General features: G+C 44.1%; 1 protein-coding gene across 2 annotated transcripts in view; it reads left to right on the forward strand.

Moving 5' to 3' along the window:
• Nucleotides 1–1698: 1698 nt before the first annotated feature.
• The window catches only part of LOC309537181 (chemerin-like receptor 1), a 29386-nt gene continuing 10742 nt past the window's right edge, over nt 1699–20342 (forward strand). The window contains exons 1-2 of one of the 2 annotated variants that reach the window (XM_082231811.1): nt 1699–1768; nt 13532–13630. In XM_082231811.1, the coding sequence (XP_082087937.1) occupies nt 1731–1768; nt 13532–13630 (137 nt within the window). In that variant the 5' untranslated portion in view covers nt 1699–1730. Of the gene's footprint in view, nt 1769–13531; nt 13631–14547; nt 14619–20342 lie in introns of those variants that run through there. The other variant, XM_082231813.1, reaches the window with a different exon arrangement.

Below are 20342 nucleotides of genomic sequence, written 5' to 3' on the forward strand. Positions count from 1 at the left end.
AAAATCAGTGCTAAGGAACTCCTCATTTGTGGATAGGATGAGCAGATGCAAAACAAGATGGAGCAGAACAGAACTATTCTTTGGACATGAAGCTAACAATTAATGAATAGGATCTCCCACTAACCCCCCCCCCCCAAACACTACAGTTAACATTAGGGCTGGGGTAGTGATTTCAATCAGGACCACCATGTTAGAAAAGGGCACTTATCTCATTTTCATTTTCTTTATGAAAATGCCCTCCTCCCGCAGCTACTATTTGCCCTGTGTTGGCTTTGTCATTGTGGCAAATAGAAGCTGTGGTGTGGTGTGATTTTCACTGGGAAAAAGTTTAAATTGCTCTCCTCATCTCTGCTGTAATTGTGTGTGTCCACGCTGAGATCCTAATCATGGCTCTGCCTCTGTAACGTCCCAGCACTGATAATTAAGCAACATTTCCCCAAGGAATAAGGCATTTAGTCATCTGGCAAAGGGCTCCTGGGTGTGTGCCCTATCTCCTGTCCACAGGGGATCCCTCACCCCAGCCAAAAGAATCCCTGAGCACTTGTATTTTTCTATCCCGTGATAGCAACATTCAACACAGAGTGAGTTGTATCTGACCGGATCTCATCCATGTTTATCTGGAAGTAAGGACGCTGGAGGAATTTGATTTCTGGGAATTCTGATGTGAGATGATCTGATCCACATTTCTAGGAATAATATGCGGATTGCAATGTATTTATCCTTTGGATTTTGTACTAGTGCGAATTTTTTGATAGAAGTTCTCGACTTAAAAAATTCAAAAGCAAAAAACCTGTGTTCCAAAACTCATATTAAAATGTGCATTTTAGGATAAATAGGCATCTCCCAACAACGTGTGTGTGTGTGTGTGTGTGTGTGTGTGTGTGTATGTATATATATATGTGTGTGTGTCTATATATATATATATTTTCAAATGAAATTTTCAAATGAAAATTTTACAGAGATATATCAAACATAAATCGTAAAAACAAGATTCCAAAGAATCTCCTGGACTTCCATCTTCCCCTTTGTGGGTCCTATTTTTAATCATATCCTCCCACATCTTTTATGATGATCCAAATCTTTTACATCTCCATTGTGTCCAAAACCGACCCTTAAACTACAAGTGATACTCCAATCCTACTAAGGATTTCAACTGAAGGTAAGTTATAAAATTTCCCCAATCCTTGTTAAAATTGTGGTCTTCCTGATTTCTGACTCTTCCGGTCATTTTAGCCATTTTAGCATAGTCTATTAACTTCATCTGGAAAGAAGATAAAGTTCCGACCAGAGAAGAATGGCAGATGAAGTCTTTCAACGACTCTTAAGCACAGCTCCCAGAATTCTTTGCGGGAAGCCATCGCTCTTTGAAGTGGTATCATAGTCTTCTAAATGCATGGTGTGAATGTGGCCACGGTCCTGAATCTGCTTGGACTAAATTTCTGCTTCCAGGCAGCAAGTTCAGGTTAGTAAGACTTAGCGGTTAGTATTGGCAAGCGTGTGAGAGAGGGAGCGAGGGAGGAAGAGGCTGAGACACAGCAGCATCTCTGCAAGCTGAGCTGGATCCAGGGTGAGCCCTGCTGGAACTCCTCAGGCCCTTGATGTTCAGCCATAGCCAGTTTGGGGTCAACCACATCCTCCCCTCCTCTTAGGCTGTGAGGACTTGTTGCTGCAGCTCAGGAAATGTGTCATCCGGCCCTAAGGCATGCCTCTGATGTTCCACAAATGAAAATATGGGCAGGCTTTGCAGCACCGCTATTCTCATCCCAAGGTTTCCTTCCAAAGTTCCACCCTCTTCTCTATTATTTGTTTATTTTATTTAACAAAATTGATTGCTTGATCAACAGAAACAAGTGCACCCGGAAGCGACTTGCATAAAACAGCACATATATTTTAGAAGAGCATGCTGATGAAATCCGCAAACTCAAAAAAATCTCCTCCATCCCGCCCCATAAACAAACAAAGTCACTGGCAATTCATCATCATCATCATCATCATCATCATTATTATCAAAATATAACAACAACAACAACAACAACAACAACAACAACAACAATCCGCCCACCTGGCTGGGTTTCCTGAGCCACTTTGGGCGGCTCCCAACAAAGGACTAAAAACAGAATAAAACTTAAAACATTAAAAAACTCCCTAAACAGGGCTGCCTTCAGATGGCTTTGTTAGTCAGATAGTTGTTTATTTCATTGACATCTGATGGGAGGGCATTCCACAGGGTGGGTGCCACTACCAAGAAGGCCCTCTGCCTAGTTCCCTGTAACCTCACTTCTCGCAGGTAGGAAACTGCCAGAAAGCCCTCGGAGCTGGACCTTAGTATCTGGGCTGAACTAGTAAATACAGCTAATGAGGCATCAGGCATAAGCCTGCATTTTATTAATGTTTGATCAGGACTTGTATATTAAAGAGAGCTTAAAGATTTTCAAAAGTTTCAAGCCAGAAGACCAGCAGTTTACAACCTTGGTAATGTTTATTCTTCTAGACAAGGGCCCCTTTGATTGATAGCAGAAAACAATTCTCAAAGTCGTAAAAGCTGAAATTACAGGAAACTGACCCTACATGTTACAGAAGATAAAAAAGGCAGAGATAAACATAATTAATAGTTGGTAAATAGTAAAATAATATCAATGTGCCTCCCAGTAAATGACCCAGATCTTCTTTCTAAGGTTAAAAGGCCAAGACCAAATGGGGAAGCATCTAGCTAGCAAGTCTTTTTGTCTAATGGGAAAAGCAGCTGGCTGAAGGAGGGGTTGTAAACTGGAGAGGCTTCTTTTGAAGCTGTTTTTTTACTGAGTTCCTTTTTACTTTACAAAGGCCTTATTCCTTTTAAAAGGCTACCTATGTTATGTATTAAATATATTGTCTTAAATGTAATTATGCAAAGGATTTAAGAAATGCTAGATTTCATATAGTTCTAAGAGTTGTATTTTGAAATTAAGTCAGCCACCAGTCTTGCCCCCCCTTGCTAGACAAGAGACGCCGTCCTGAGCAGTCCTGATTTATTAGTTGTCAAACATTTGTTTAGAAACCTTCAAATGAAGGAGATCTTTCAATGTTGATGTGAAACTCAAGATCCTTGACATATGTTTAAGATAAAAATTTAAGATTAACCATTTGTTTTAGAAGGCAAAAGGGCAAGGAGGGCAAGAGGTGAGCTGGTAATTAAGATTCCTTGTTGAGACACATGTAAGATATATTACTACTTATTTGTCATTTATAGATGTAACAATATATAGCTGTTTGTGTTCCATATAAGGACAGGAGGATGTGGGTGTATCTTTTAGGATTGGGTATAGCAATCAGCCAATAGGAAATCCAACTAGGCTGATTGGACAGAGGCAGCCACAGGAGGAGCAAAGGGGGCTGGATTAAGGGAATATAAGGGCTGGCCATAATGGCAGGAGCCAGGCCAGAGCTTGGTAACCATATACCACTGTGCCTCTCATTTATTTGTCTGACAAATAAATAATTATTTTAATTTCTCTATTGCTGCGTTGAATATTTCATTCCAGCTAAGCGTTAACCACAAGCAGGGTGCTACATTTTATGGTGCCTGCGACTCGGATAAGTGGTCTGCTGGAACGCAGCCCCTTCGCCCTACTGGGCAGGGTACAAGAGAGAGGATCTCTAAACTGCTTACCCAGCGCGCACTGGAAAGTTTTTTTCCAGGGGAACGCAGAAGTCTCATCTGTCTGATACCCTGCTCACTGGCGGCGACGGACCGGGGGGAAACGGAACCAACCAAGGGTAAGTGCACAAAGGGATTTTTGGCCCTCCAATTAATTGGGAGGAAGAGAAGTCTTGATCAAACTTCTGCGTCTCAGTAAGTGGGAACTGAGTACGCTAGGTGGTTGGGTATATCAGATGGTGGTCTGGTGGGGGAAAAGGGAAGAATGGGAGGTAGTGTGTGGTGAAGTATCTAGCGCATTGTATGTGTGAGAAAGTACAGAGCAATCTGTAGCTGACCTGAGTGTGGAGTGGGTAGTACTTCGGTTCTCAGTAAGGCGACTTCACTGAGCAAGGAAACTCACGAAGTGTGTGTGTGAGTGACTGAGTGGATACTTCACAGGGCCATACAATGGGAGTTGGGGGTTCAAAGGGGGGAAATACACCTCTTGAATGCATGTTAAGTAATTTTAAGAAAGCCTTCTCAGGGGCATATGGAGTCAAAATGACGCCAGAGCGCCTGAGAACGTTATGTGAATTAGAGTGGCCGAAGCAAAATACTGAATGGCCATCTCAAGGAACCTTTGATATAAATTTAGTAAGCAAACTTTGGTCTAACATCGCCAAAGAAACTGGAGGATGCCCAGAACAATTTTCATATATAGATTCCTGGCTGAGCACATTAAATAAAAATCCTCCATGGATAAGGGAATGCAAAGTCCAACGATGCAAATTATTGGCTGTAAAAGCCGAAGCCAGGAAAGGAATCTTGCCAAATAAACTCAAACCCATTTTTGAGGGACCAGAGGAAGAGCTGCTTCCACCTCCACCCTATGCTCCACATCGAAGGGAGCCTAATCCAAACACTCCACCAGTTGTAACCCCAAGGCAAGAAAGTGGAATGAATAATGGGGCTGGAGCCACAGAACTTGATTCCTTGATAGATTATGATAAATATCTTCAGGAGGCATTGGAGGCCTATAATAAAGCCCAAGCAGAAGTGGTTATTCCATCTGTGAGTCCCAGTAGAACTCCATCTACAGTCTCTTTTAGTGGAACAACTGATTGCCTACCCCAAACCCCTGTACATCCAAGTCCTAGAGAATTATTACAGAAGTTACAGGGAGACCTTAATCGGTCAGCAAGCAATACAGCCAGGCGTATAAGGCTGCTAAAAGAACGCCTTGGGACAAATACCATCCCCTATGATTTGAGGCCCCTAGAGCAAAGCGAAGAGAAAGATCACGTACTAGCCCCTCTCAGAAGAGTATTTGATGCACTTGAGGAGCCTGTGCTGGTTAACGGGCAACCCGGACGACGGCCACCTCGAACTTCGACCCTTCAGTACATTCCATTCACAACTACGGATCTGATGAATTGGAAAACACACACCCCATCTTTCGCAGAAAAACCTCAGGCTATGATGGACTTGGTGACTTCAATAATAAATACTCATAGTCCTACTTGGACAGATTGCCGCCAGCTCCTGAATACTCTGTTCACCACTGAGGAAAGGAGAGACATAATTGAAAAGGCACAGATATATTTGCGTGAGCAGGCCAGAGTGGGAAATGTTTTTAATATTGACCGTCATCTCCAAGACAACTTTCCCTTGGAAGATCCTAATTGGGATCCAAACAATGCAATTCATCTGGCCAGGCTTACCACCTACCGCCAGACGCTTGTGCAAGGTATCCGCAGGGCATGCCAGAAGCCCACTAATATGTCTAAAGTCTCAGAAGTAGAACAGAAATCAAATGAGAGTCCAGGAGACTTTTTAGAGAGGCTGCAGGAAGCCTATCGTATATGGACTCCTTTTGACCCTGAAGCCCCTGAAAACAGCAGAATGATTACTGCTACATTTGTGGCCCAGTGCGCTTCCGACATTCGTAAGAAAATTCAGAAATCAGAAGGATGGGAAGGGATGCTGATGAGCCAAATTATGGCCATTGCACGCCGAGTTTATCGGAATAGGGATGAGGCTGAGAAGCAAGAGAAGAAGAAGTGGCAGAAGGAAAAGATGGTAATGCTGGCCACAGCAGTGAAGCAAGACTACCGCCCCTTAAATGGAGGAAGAGGGCGGGGAAGGAATCCACCACTGGGAAGGAATCAATGTGCAAATTGCAAGAAGGAGGGTCATTGGAAGCGGGAGTGTCCTGAACCCCTGAGGTTGGAAGAAGTACGCCCAGGCCCAGGCCCAGGCCCAGGCTCCGGCCCAAGAAACCAGGGACGGGGACGGGGAATGATCCGAGATGGAAGATATCAGAGACCTGGACAAGGACAGAGTAGAGACAATTTCATTGGACTGGCAGAGGAGGATTTTACCCAAGACTAGGAACGACCGGACTCCATAAAGTTAGGCTTCCAGGAGCCCACGGTCACGATTCAATTAGGAAGCCATTTAATAGACTTTATGATTGATACTGGGGCTGAATACTCAGTACTCCCAGAACTATTGCAGAAAAAGGCATCCAAAAGTGTAGTCATTAAAAGTGCCACTGGTCAGTCAGCTAAGAGGTCTTTCCTCCAACCTTTGGAATGCCAGATTGGGGGGCATCGTTTAACCCATCAGTTTTTGTATATACCTGAGTGTCCAATACCTCTCTTAGGTAGAGATATGCTGTCCAAATTGCAGGCCCAAATCACCTTCACTCCTCGAGGTCCAGAAATGAAACTGCCATCAAAGGCAGCAGGAATAATTTCCCTCTCAGTACCTAAGGAACAATCATGGCGCCTAATGTCAGCCCTGCAAGTCCAACCCACATTGGAAACAGAGTTAAACAAGCTCCTCCGAACCCTACAGGTGCCACCAGGAGTATGGGCCGAAAATAGCCCACCAGGAATGGCCAAGAATATAGCTCCAATTGTAGTAACCTTAAAACCTATGGCTACCCCTGTATCTGTAAAGCAATATCCTTTACCCCGGCGAGCAGCAGAGGGCATCCAAAAACATTTGGACCGCCTATTAAAATATGGTCTGCTTAAACCCTGCCAATCAGAATGGAACACACCCCTTTTGCCTGTTCGAAAACCTGGGACAGATGAATACAGGCCAGTGCAGGACTTGAGGCTCGTAAACCAGGCTATCGAGACCTTGCACCCAAATGTACCAAACCCATACACCCTGCTGAGTTTGATCCCACCAGAAGCAACATTTTTTACTGTATTGGACTTGAAAGATGCATTCTTCTGTTGCCGGCTGGCACCACAGAGCCAACCTATATTTGCCTTCCAGTGGGAAGACCCTTTGACAGGAACAAAAGGCCAGCTAACCTGGACGAGATTGCCCCAGGGATTCAAAAATTCCCCAACTTTATTTGGCACTGCCTTGGCGAAGGATCTAACAAGTTACCCCTCAATACCTGGAGAAAAGGTGGTTCTGCAATATGTAGATGACCTTATACTAGCAGCAAAGGATTTTGATACCTGTAAAGAAGGTACAGAGGAACTGCTCCACTTGCTCTGGCAAGCTGGCTATCGAGTTTCCCAGAAAAAGGCACAGTTATGTTTAGAAAAGGTCAAATATTTGGGCTTTGACATCTCACACCAACAACGAGCACTGAGACCAGAGAGGAAAGAAGCTATTTGCCTTATCAAGGAACCTACCACAAGGAAACAACTCAGAGGATTCTTGGGAACAGCAGGGTTTTGTAGACTATGGATACCTGATTTCAGCAGTCTGGCCAAGCCCTTACATGAAAGCACTCGAGGTGCAGAAAAGGACCCATTCGTATGGGGACCTGAGCAGCAACAAGCTTTTTTAGTTATCAAACAACGACTTATGGAGGCCCCAGCCCTTGGACTGCCTAATTCAGAAAAACCCTTTCAGCTGTATGTACATGAACAGAATGGGATTGCAGCGGCAGTCCTGACCCAGAGATTAGGAAGTTGGAACCGTCCAGTAGCTTATTTGTCAAAACAATTGGACTCAGTAGCAAAAGGATGGCCTCCATGCCTAAGGGCAGTAGCGGCCACTGCCAGCCTTGTCAAAGAAGCTGATAAATTTACCTTCGGCCAGACGATGTATGTGAATGTACCTCATGCTGTTCTGACACTCATGGAATATAAGGGTAGTTATTGGCTAACGAACCCAAGGATGGCTAGGTACCAAGGCCTATTGTGTGAAAATCCCAGGATTCATCTACGAGTAGTGAATATGCTCAATCCAGCGACTTTGCTGCCCCTACCAGAGGTAGATGATGAAGAATCACATGATTGTCTCCAAATAATGGATGAAGTTTATTCCAGTAGACCTGATCTGAAAGATGAACCATTGAAAAATCCAGATGTTGTATATTATACTGATGGTAGCAGTTACCTGCATGAAGGTGCCAGACGAGCAGGATATGCTGTGGTCACCAATGAGGAAGTTGTGGAAGCTGAAGCTTTGCCTGCTGGCACCTCGGCACAAAAAGCTGAACTTATAGGTTTAACTAGAGCTCTGCAATTGGCAGCCGGATGTAAGGCAAACATCTATACTGATTCTAAATATGCCTTCTTAACCCTGCATGCACATGGTGCTCTATGGAAAGAAAGAGGTCTAATAGGAGCCCACGGGAAGGCCTTGAAATATGGACCTGAAGTAGAAATCCTGTTAGAAGCAGTATGGGCTCCAGAACAGATTGCTGTAATGCACTGCAAAGGTCATGGACGAGGAAGGGATCCAATAACCAGAGGAAATCATGCTGCTGACAAAGCAGCCCGAGAGGCAGCCCAAAAGCCTGTGGGAGGATTTATAGCAGCCCTCATACCAGAGGTAGTTCCAGAAGAAGTTAAACCTCACTATACCCCAGAAGAGAGGAAGTGGGCTGAACAGGAAGGAGCGGTTGTGAAGGACGGTTGGATGATCCTGCCGGACAATAGGATTTATGTACCTCATCACCTAGCAGGCACAATTGTAAGAAATTATCATGAATCTACTCACCTTGGCGGTACTGCAACCAGAGAGAGTCTCAGTCGGAAGTTGTATATTATTAATCTATCACAATTAGCAACTTGCATTTCACAGAAATGTGTTCTTTGTGCTAAAAACAATCCCAGGCAGGGACCGGTACAACCTCCTGGAATCCAACATGTGGGATATGTCCCCATGGAAAGCCTAATTGTGGACTTCACAGAGCTGGTCCCTTCTAAGGGATTCAAGTATCTCCTTGTGTTTGTGGATACTCTTACCGGATGGGTTGAAGCTTTTCCCACCCGAACTGAAAAGGCACGAGAGGTAACTAAGAGACTCCTCATTGAATTGATCCCGAGATTTGGGTTACCTAGATGCATTGGAAGTGACAATGGGCCAGCGTTCATTGATCAAGTAGTACAAGAAGTATGTCGAGTCCTACAAGTGAAATGGAGACTGCATGCAGCCTATAGACCTCAGAGTTCAGGGAAAACTGAAAGAATGAATCGGACTTTGAAAACCCAATTGGCAAAATTAACCCAGGAAACGGGATTGGGATGGGTAGATGTGTTACCCATAACACTGTTTCGTGTTCGGTGTGCACCCACAAAAAGACTTAAGTTGTCACCTTTTGAGCTCCTGTATGGGAGACCGCCCTCCTTTGTTCAGGATATTTCAGTTGACCTTAAACAAATAGGAGACCATGTGACACAGGGACAAGTGCAATCTCTCTCCCGTGTTTTTGTTTCTCTTAACAGGTGGGCCCTCGAGCGCACGCCGTGCAGCATTGCCGAGCCGATTCATCAGTTCCAGGCTGGCGATAGCGTATGGGTGAAAGAGTGGAAACGTGATCCACTTGCACCTAAGTGGCGTGGACCTTACACCGTCTTGCTCTCTACTCCAACAGCGGTGAAGGTAGCTGAGGTGACCCCCTGGATTCATCACTCCCGTTTGAAGAAGTCCGAAGGCAGTTGGACGTGCAAAGGTGACCCCTCTAATCCTCTTAAACTGACTCTCTCCAAAAACCCCTGTATCTAGCCCTACCGGGAACGGGCTAGGTCACGGGCAACATTAGACGACCGGCCTGCTGCAGCCACAACCTGGAAGCTGGCTGACCTGCGCACGCCTGAAGCTTGAGGAGCATCTGAACCAGCGATTGTGAAAGGAAAGATTCTCTTATACAATTGATTGACTGCCCCCCCCTTGTGGAACAATTATCAGAGATATTACTCATTGGGGATCCTCGGGATATATGTTTTGGTCTTGGTGGTTCCCCATTCCTGTCACTGGGGGAATTATATTGGGACTAATATTTATTTGCTATCACTATAAGGTAATCTTTTGTGGAAGGAATGCATATGCTAGACATCAACATGATTCTATTATTAATCCTGATCCCTTGGGAAGGGGAAGGGTCCTTGAATCTGGCCAAATTGACTAAATATGGATTCCACCATGACCACAATATGTGGGTAGGTTTAGCTGAAATGGTAGCCAATGTTGCAAATAGGACCAATTGCCTTGTTTGCTCTCTCGGGCCAGATGATTCAGAGGGAGGTATGCCCTTATTACCGATACCATTAGATGCCATTGGTATGGTAAGCGAAATACCACACCAAACAGAAGTACAGAATTTCCCCGGATGGAACTCAACTAAACCATTACGAGTTATACCTGTACAAGGGGAATTCTGTGTACATAAATCATCAGATGCAGCTGATTCTACCATGATAGGCTCTTCTCATTGTCACTATACTTGGGATAATATTAAGAATACCTGGGCACACGATACTACCTATCGAACTCGGGATGCCTTGCCCTGTGCACCTCCTTTTATTCATGCATGGAAAGTGGTATGGAACATAACTGTGACAGAAAAAGGCAATCTAACATACTGCACTGTGAACTCTCTACCTCTTTTGCTATTTCGCCTTCTGTACTCCACGTACCAAAGACCTCAGACACGATGGTTGTGGTGGATATGTGGAGAATGGGCATACAAGAAACTCCCCTCCAAATGGAGTGGGACTTGTTTCCTGGGATGGGTATTGCCACCAATGTGGATTATGCCCACTAATTTGGCCAAGCGAACACGAAGAAACGCTGATATTTCTCATATAGCAGGAGGAAGTACCCAAAGTTGGAGCGGTACTGATGATTGGCCACCAGAGCGCATTATAGCCTATTATGATCCTGCCTCCTGGAATCCTGGTGAGCTCATACAAGGGGCACGGGATCCTATTTATAATCTAAACAGAATAATTCGATTGCAAGCAGTAGTGGAACTTGTAACCAATGCAACGGCCCGGAGTTTGAGACTTATTGCACAACAGTTGGATGAAAGTAGAGCCGCCATTTTGCAGCTGAAAATGGGAATGGATTATGTACTTGCCAAGCAGGGAGGCCTATGTGGAGTCTTGAACTTGACAGGGAATGCCTGTTGCTTTAACATTTCAGATAATGGTGAGGCAATCCGTGTGTTGGCCACAAAGATGGAGAATATAGCACATGTCCCAGTACAAACATGGGAAGGATGGGATATGGGATGGCTCACCAATTGGTTACCTAATGTCACAGGACTCAAAGGGATACTATTGTCTTGCTTGTTTTTCTTGACAGTAGTGGTAATGGTTTTATGTATGATGCCATGTATCATTTCATGTTTTAGAAGTACAATTAGCAAGATGGTTTCAAATGAAACTCTACCTCATATCATGGCCCTATACAGAGCTTTACCTCAGGAATATGATGAAGGTCAAGCTATCAAGGACACTTGGGACGAAGGTCCTTGAGCTTGAAAGGGGGGAATGAGGCATCAGGCATAAGCCTGCATTTTATTAATGTTTGATCAGGACTTGTATATTAAAGAGAGCTTAAAGATTTTCAAAAGTTTCAAGCCAGAAGACCAGCAGTTTACAACCTTGGTAATGTTTATTCTTCTAGACAAGGGCCCCTTTGATTGATAGCAGAAAACAATTCTCAAAGTCGTAAAAGCTGAAATTACAGGAAACTGACCCTACATGTTACAGAAGATAAAAAAGGCAGAGATAAACATAATTAATAGTTGGTAAATAGTAAAATAATATCAATGTGCCTCCCAGTAAATGACCCAGATCTTCTTTCTAAGGTTAAAAGGCCAAGACCAAATGGGGAAGCATCTAGCTAGCAAGTCTTTTTGTCTAATGGGAAAAGCAGCTGGCTGAAGGAGGGGTTGTAAACTGGAGAGGCTTCTTTTGAAGCTGTTTTTTTACTGAGTTCCTTTTTACTTTACAAAGGCCTTATTCCTTTTAAAAGGCTACCTATGTTATGTATTAAATATATTGTCTTAAATGTAATTATGCAAAGGATTTAAGAAATGCTAGATTTCATATAGTTCTAAGAGTTGTATTTTGAAATTAAGTCAGCCACCAGTCTTGCCCCCCCTTGCTAGACAAGAGACGCCGTCCTGAGCAGTCCTGATTTATTAGTTGTCAAACATTTGTTTAGAAACCTTCAAATGAAGGAGATCTTTCAATGTTGATGTGAAACTCAAGATCCTTGACATATGTTTAAGATAAAAATTTAAGATTAACCATTTGTTTTAGAAGGCAAAAGGGCAAGGAGGGCAAGAGGTGAGCTGGTAATTAAGATTCCTTGTTGAGACACATGTAAGATATATTACTACTTATTTGTCATTTATAGATGTAACAATATATAGCTGTTTGTGTTCCATATAAGGACAGGAGGATGTGGGTGTATCTTTTAGGATTGGGTATAGCAATCAGCCAATAGGAAATCCAACTAGGCTGATTGGACAGAGGCAGCCACAGGAGGAGCAAAGGGGGCTGGATTAAGGGAATATAAGGGCTGGCCATAATGGCAGGAGCCAGGCCAGAGCTTGGTAACCATATACCACTGTGCCTCTCATTTATTTGTCTGACAAATAAATAATTATTTTAATTTCTCTATTGCTGCGTTGAATATTTCATTCCAGCTAAGCGTTAACCACAAGCAGGGTGCTACACTATCAGCATTACAGAGAATATATACCATGCCAGGGAATACACCAACTTCACAATGAAGGCACCTGAGCCAGCAGGCTGAGTCAGGATCAGGTCTTGCCTCTTGTTAGCAGGTACTAGAGAACGGCCTGTCTTCAGGGCATAGTGATTGCAGACCATTGCCAAACACTTTGCTGCACCATAAATTGCCTAACTGAAATAATTCCCAAGCTATGAGCTTTCTCTGTTCCATGTCTCTCCATCCTTCAACTCAGACACAGTCTGCCCTGGCCTGTTGCGGGTTAAAGAAAGAAGTAAAGAATCACAGAACTCTCTGTAATACGTAGTTTAAACCTCAGAGGAGACACACCCGTTCCAATGAGTCATGCAGCAATATGGGGGGCAGGTGTCCCCTGCAAGCAGGTGGGGTTCATTGTTCAACCCCCTGGGCAATGAAAACTGTTACCGGTGTAAGACCGAAGTGTGCCTTCAGTTTTAATTTGCAGGGAGGGAGCCAACTGCAGCTTGCAGAAATCTGGAAAAACAGTCATATAAATAACCATCGCTGTACAGCTGAGCTAAGGGAGGTTGGCATTTATGCTGCTGTCTGGGCTGTCGCCTCCCTGAGACTTGTTGGAATATAGCACACTAACCATGCAATCTTATGCGTGTCTTCTCAGAAGGAAGACCCATTGATTTCTCCAGAGTTTGCTTTCAGGTAAGTGGGTACAGGACTGCAGCAGCAGGCTGAATACCTAAGTAATGCCTACCTGGGGATCAGGCCCGCTAGAACACAGGGACACTGTCTGAGGAAGCGGTGCTTGCAAGAGGCTTGCATTTGGGGTTGTCAGCAGCGAAGGGGGAGGACTGGTTTATTTTCATGTTTTTGTTTCCCTGCCTTCTGCCTTCTCAGCACTAAAGCCCTCTAATTATGGTTTGTGCCAGTAATGGCAGCATAGAGACTTTGGTTTTCTCACTGCAGCAGCAAAAACAACTTTTGTGGAGTCCAGACCAGGTATTCAGGAAGTGGTGGTCGTTGTGGTGATGGTGGGGTACCCTATGGCCTCACTCGGCAAATAAGGTATTTATTTATTTATTTATTTATATGCTGCCATACCCTCCAACATTTCTCCCATTCCACGAGGATAATTTTAATATTTATACCTCACACATCTTACTGGGTTGCCCCAGCAACTCTGGGCAGCTTCCAGTACATATAAAAACCTAATAAAACATGAAACATTTTTTTTTTAAAAAATATTCCCTATACAGAATTGCCTTCAGACAGTTCGGGGGTTGGATAACTCCATACCCTCCAACATTTCTCCAATGAAAGTAGAGACGTGCTAAGGAAAAGCAGGATATTCCAGGGTCAAATCAGAAACCAGGACGGCTTCTCTAAATCAGGGACGTCCCTGGAAAATAGGGACAATTGGAGGGTCTGTACTGCTTGATCATAAAAAACAACTCAAAGCTGTTTGCAAAAAGAATACGTAGTTGTCATCCCTCCTGGAAAAGAATTATAGGATGGCCTTCAGGTAAGGACCTGGCAATGCTACTCCTCCCATGAAGGCCCACCTGAAGTTGGAAAATGTTTGAAAGCCGACAAATTTATTATGGCATCAGGTTTGGCAGACGTGGCCAAACAGGCAGACGTTATTGCGAAGCGAGGCCAGAAAGAGAGGATGCAAAAGTCACATCCCTACACGGCACACAAATGAAAAGGCGGTCCAGTGAGAAGAGTTAAAGGTCTGCTCTCTTACTCCGCTGGGCCATCTGGTCTCGCTGCGTAATAACCTTCTTCTGTGTGTGCATCAACCGAGAGTCACACTTGATACATCTGGTGAAGTGGGCAACGGTCCACATAAAGTTTTTGGCTGAAATGCTTTCGTTAATCTCTTAATGTGCTAGGGGACTCCTTTGTATTTGTTATTTTGCTTAACAGACTCACCCAGATTAATCCCTGGAATCTGGGCAAATGCTTGCTTTCTCCAACCACTGCTTCAATTTCCCCCTGAAGCCTGCAATGCAAGCCCAGTCTGCACCTGTCTGCGATGCCTTTAAAACAGGTATGTCAGCAGCAGCTCACCTATGGCGAGTGAGATGTGCTTCTGGGCGACCCCTCTGGGAAGTTTTTCGATGCTCAAAGACGGCTCTTTGTCCTTTTAGGCTTTTCAACAAGTAAATAAATAAACGTCTAAAAATTTATTTTAAACGAGACAGGAAGTAAGGAAAGTATTACACTGGGACGGTGCTGTGCAATACAGAATATAAGACATGGAGGGGCTAAGAAGCAATTAGCAGGCATCCCAATATGAATTAATCAATGGAATGCTTTCAGTGACGTCATCATGTATTATAATTATGGCCGACTGACCTAATAATTGTTATGGGATAGCAGCTTTTTCAGACTTGCAGAGAACGTCAAAATGCCTTAAAAAAATAAATCATTACATTTATATCCCCGCCCCCCTTTTCTCAACGAGGCAAATTTGGTTTTTCCTCCTTTCCATTCTATCTTCACAACCTTGTGAGGCACTGAGAGACAGTGACCGTCTGAAAGCCACCCAGCGCGCTTTGGGGCTGAGTGGGGATATGAACCCTGATCTCCCAGATCTTAGCCCAGCACTCTAACCACTACTCCACACTGTCTTTGAAGGGTAGCTCTCTTGTCCTTTCCCACCCTCAGCTATTGTTCTCCTCTGCTCATCTCCCAGCTCCCTCCCCTTTCCATTCCTTGAGGTCCCACAACATCCCCGATAAACTGGGTTAGAACAATATTAGTTTGGGATGACTCTCTGTTACCCATCTGCCACCCTCTGATTCCCTAGTGAAAATCCATCTGTCTGGACTTGGGGATGAGAACTCAGTAAGTAGCTGGTGGCTTCACTGTTTATCCTAGAGCGCAGGGCTGATTCTGAACGTCCGGGAACTTCCTTGGGCACAGCAAATTGTGGGAGGTTATATATGTCTGGGCTTTATTTTCTTAATGATGGATTTTTCCCCACTTAAACAAAACAAAACAAAAAAACCCAGCAACCCCACAACTGATCGTAATGCTTGAGCCATTCTGGCCACGGAGCCTCAAATGGGTGTTGCTTGCCACTTTGCCCATGGGACGCCTGGCTTTGTCACAGCTGTGGCTTGTGGTCAGAAATGCTCTGAGTTTGCGGCCGCTCTGTTTGCCTTGTTTGTGAGTGGGCCCGTGTCCTGGCAACCAGCCCCAGCTCTAGCTGCCAGGCGTTGCTGTCTTCCTGGGCCTGGGGATAAGAGCCCAAGGATCGTGCATGGCATTTTCGGGAAGTTGATGCTGAAATTACCATATTTGAAGGAGGAGAGGACATGTACACCTGTTTCTAGAAAAAGAAATCTTGTGATTCCCCCCCCAAGGGAGCAATCTTGATAATAATAATAATAATAATAATAATAATAATAATAATACTTATACCCCACCCATCTGGCTGGGCCTCTCCACCCACTCTGGGCAGCTCCCAACAGAATATTAAAAGCACAATAAAACATCAAACATTAAAAACTTTCCTAAACAGGGCTGCCTTCAGGTGTCTTCTAAAACAGTGTTTTTCAACCACTGTTCCGCGGCACACTAGTGTGCCGCGAGATGTTGCCTGGTGTGCCGTGGGAAAAATCGAAAAATTCGAAAGATTTTTTTAATAAAAAAGTCAAATTTTCGCCCACTAGGCGGGCGCTGGACTGTGTCCACCCTGTTTTCCATCCATCCTGGGTGGGGATCAGATTGGATGGGATCGGATGAGAGCGGACAGGTGGTCCGCTCTCATCCGATTCCCCATAGAGAGCAGCGCGGCTCTGACATCTCCCTCTCCGCACACAGTGGTGGTGTGCCTCGTGATTTTTTTCATGAAACAAGTGTGCCTTTGCCCAAAAAAGGTTGAAAAACACTGTTCTAAAAGTCAGATACAGTGGTACCTTGGGTTACAGACGCTTCAGGTTACAGACTCTGCTAACCCGGAAGTAGTACCTTGGGTTAAGAACTTTGCTTCAGGATAAGAACAGAAATCGTGCGCCAGCGGCGCGGCAGAAGCAGGAGGCCCCACTAGCCAAAGTGGTACCTCAAGTTAAGAACAGTTTCAGGTTAAGAACGGACCTCTGGAACAAATTAAGTTCTTAACCTAAGGTACCACTGTAGTAGTTTATTTCCTTAACATCTGATGGGAGGGCGTTCCACAAGATGGGTGCCACTACCAAGAAGGCCCTCTGCCTGGTTGCCTGTAACCTCACTTCTCGCACTGAGGGTACTGCTAGAAGGCCCTCATAGCTGGACCTCAGTGTCCGGGCTGAATGATGGGGCTGGAGATGCTTCTTTCAGGTATACTGGACCAAGGCCATTTAGGGCTTTAAAGGTCAACACCAACACTTTGAATTGTGCTCAAAAACATACTGGGAACCAGTGAAGATCTTTTAGGACCAGTGTTATATGGTCTCGGTGGCCACTCCCAGTCACCAGTCTAGCTGCTGCATTCTGCATTAGTTGCAGTTTCCAGGTCACCTTCAAAGGTAGCCCCATGTAGAGCGCATTGCAGTAGTAGTCCAAGTGGGAGATAACTGGAGCATGCACCAATCTTACAGCAAGATTCACTGGGATGAGTGGGGTGAGGGTCCCATGGATCTCCAGTGGAGCTGGGATCTTCCTGTGCAGCTGGGCTATGCTAGCATTAATGCCCCACCCTCAGCTTGACTGGAGATGCACCAACATATATTCCCCATCCTATGGAAGTACAGTGGTACCTCGCAAGACGAATGCCTCGCAAGACAAAAAACTCGCTAGACGAAAGGGTTTTTTGTTTTTTGAGTTGCTTCGCAAGACGATTTTCCGTATGGGCTTGCTTCGCAAGACGGAAACGTCTTGCAAGTTTGTTTCCTTTTTCTTAACACCGTTAATACAGTTGCGACTTGACTTCGAGGAGCAACTCCTAGAACGCGGTGTGGTAGCCTTTTTTGAGGTTTGTAAAAACTTTGGTGATTTTTGAAGCTTTTCCAAAACTTTCCCGACACCGTGCTTCGCAAGACGAAAAAAATCGCAAGGCGACAAAACTCGTGGAACGAATTAATTTCGTCTTGCGAGGCACCACTGTGTAAGCTCTTAAAAGGGGGCGTTGCAGGGGCATGGCATTTTGGGACCAGAGAGGAGGGACTTAGGCTGGATCCTGAACCTGTTTAGCTCAGTCACATGACCTGCTAAGCCAGTGAAAAGGTGGTGTAACTATAACACTATTTTAAAGGATTGTTTTCCCTCTGCCAGGCTTAGGGGGACTCACCCATCAGTGAATGGAGTTATGATCTGATGTACTTTATGCCTGCTTAACTTACACCAGCTTCTTGTCTATAGGATTGCCTGCTTCATTACAAAAGTATCTATTGCAATTGCCTAGGTGTCTCCACTGCAGGTGTTATGTCCATCATTTGGCCACTAGCATAAGCAATTTTGTTTCAGCTGGGAACATACTAGGGATAGGGAAGGAATTCAGTTTGGCTTGAATTTTAATGCCCTGCAAAATTCGTACTTTTGTGACGCAGATCTCTAAGCAAGAGAATGTGCATAAGAATGAGCAGGTTAGGGTCAATTATGCATGGAAATGCATTTATCAGTAAAGGAAACATCCACAAAAGCATTATATCATTGCATTCCATTTGTGAATCACTTCCTATGAAACATCCCGAAGTGATTTAGCTGTAAAAATGCCAAGGGTAAAACATGTGTAAAACAATCTTGTAATTAAAGCAATTAAAATAAATTTATACATCAAAACCATTTCCATTAGGGGAAATAGCTTGCAAAAAAGGTGAACATTAGGAAAAAGTGCATTAAAAATGTGCATATTAGGAGGGATGCCCTGTTTAGGGAAGCTTTTAATGTTTGACAGACTATTGTATTTTAATATTTTGTTGGAAGCTTCCCAGAGTGGCTCGGGAAACCCAGCCAGATGGGTGGGGTATAAATAAATTATTATTATTATTATTATTATTATTATTATTATTATTATTATTATTATTATTACTACTACTCATCTGCACTATACATTTAAAGCAGTATCATTCCCCTTTAAACAATCATGGCTGCATTTAAATGTGAAGCTTTGTATTGATATGTTGGTTTTTTTAATGGCAGGTTAATGCAAAAACAGGGTGGAAACTGACACATGCAAAACTGAAATGGAAGCGTAATAAGACTGATTATTATTCAACCATCTGTTTGCGTTGGGCCGCAAGTAAAATTCCAAAACCCATATTAGAGCAATACTTCTATTAGGCCAGCCAAAATACAGTCAAAAAGACAGAGTGCGCTTTTTGGGCTTCTCCAGGAGAGTTCTGCGTCAGGGGCGAAGGAAAAGATCCAACTGGCAGGGTAGATTCTGAGCAGCCCCACCCTCGTGGGCCACCGTAACGTCAGGAGGACCGGCTTCGAAGGAAAGAGTTGGGAGAATATTCCAAGTGTGCTCCCGATTCCTTTCTTTGCAGACCAGCTTGAACTCATGTGGAGCTTCAAAGGACGATCCCTGCAGTCCATCACAATGGGAGCTGCAGTCAAGTGCTGTTCAACTGATTGGCACTGATTGCGTTTCCCACTTTCTACAGGGTCTGGCTGCACTCAGGGGGGTCTTGATTCCAGCAGGGGTTGTATTTAGCACCAACCTGCTGATATATATCTATATATCATCTATATATATCTATATATCTATCTATCATCTATCTATCTATCTATCATCTATCTATCTATCTATCTATCTATCTATCTATCTATCATCTATCTATCTATCTCACTTTGGGCAGGGATTGGTACATTTGAAGGCTCCCTTTGAGATTGGTTGTGGGTAGTGATAGGCAGGCCTATCAATTTTAGTTTCTCATTCTTCCAATTTTAACTTGATTTCTCTGCATTTTTCCAAATCTGTTGGCATTTTTAAATACATATTTTTTAAAATAAATATTCACCAGCATTTTGGTGTGCATTTCCCCTAATGGACACATCTTTACAAAGCAGCTTCCCCTAATACAATGCATTTCTTTGGTTATTTTCACCAATATTTGCACTTTTATGCACTCTTTACCCCAGTATATGCTTCTCCTCCTCCTTCTTCTTTTGCACCTGTTTCCTGGCTGGAGAACTGCATTGCAAAATTCAGAGAAGGGCGACTTCTGAAGGATGGTTGGGTTTGGGTTGGCATTTCAGAAAGTGTGAATTAGGTAGCATTGACTTTAAATGCGAACTGAACTTCACCCCCATTCCTAGGTATGGGGCAGGCGAGTGTCATTTGGGGCAAATGGCCCCGTGGGCCTAATTCAGACTGTGGGTTGGAGACTCCCCACTGCTAAGCTAGATGGTCAACAATGGAGGGAAAATAGAGAGAAGAAACAAGGCTGATGATAACGCCTGAGCCTGTAACTGGTAAGTGCCTTCAAGGCAGAATGTGGGAATGGATAGCAGGCATTCTGTTAGGTGATGTGCGGGATCAGTTTGTGCCAGGACCTTCTGGGAGGAAGAAGCATGATTCATCATCTCTAGAAACACAAGAACTGTCTGTTGCCCTGGTCTACCTCCCTCCTTCGGTGGGACACATACTGAAATATACTTGGAGTCCTGTAGTGATTTCATGCTCTTTATTGCAGCTTGTAAAACAGTGATTGAATTGCCCCCCACACCTCAGGCTTTTATATACATTATTTACACAATGAGTCCCTTCTGATTGGCTGATTCTGCTTCCCTCCTGGAGCCTGATTAGTCTTTTCCTGCAGGCCAATCAGTTGTTGCATTCTAC

Source organism: Podarcis vaucheri (assembly GCF_965113315.1).
Source record: "Podarcis vaucheri genome assembly, chromosome: 7".
Lineage (NCBI taxonomy): Eukaryota > Metazoa > Chordata > Lepidosauria > Squamata > Lacertidae > Podarcis > Podarcis vaucheri.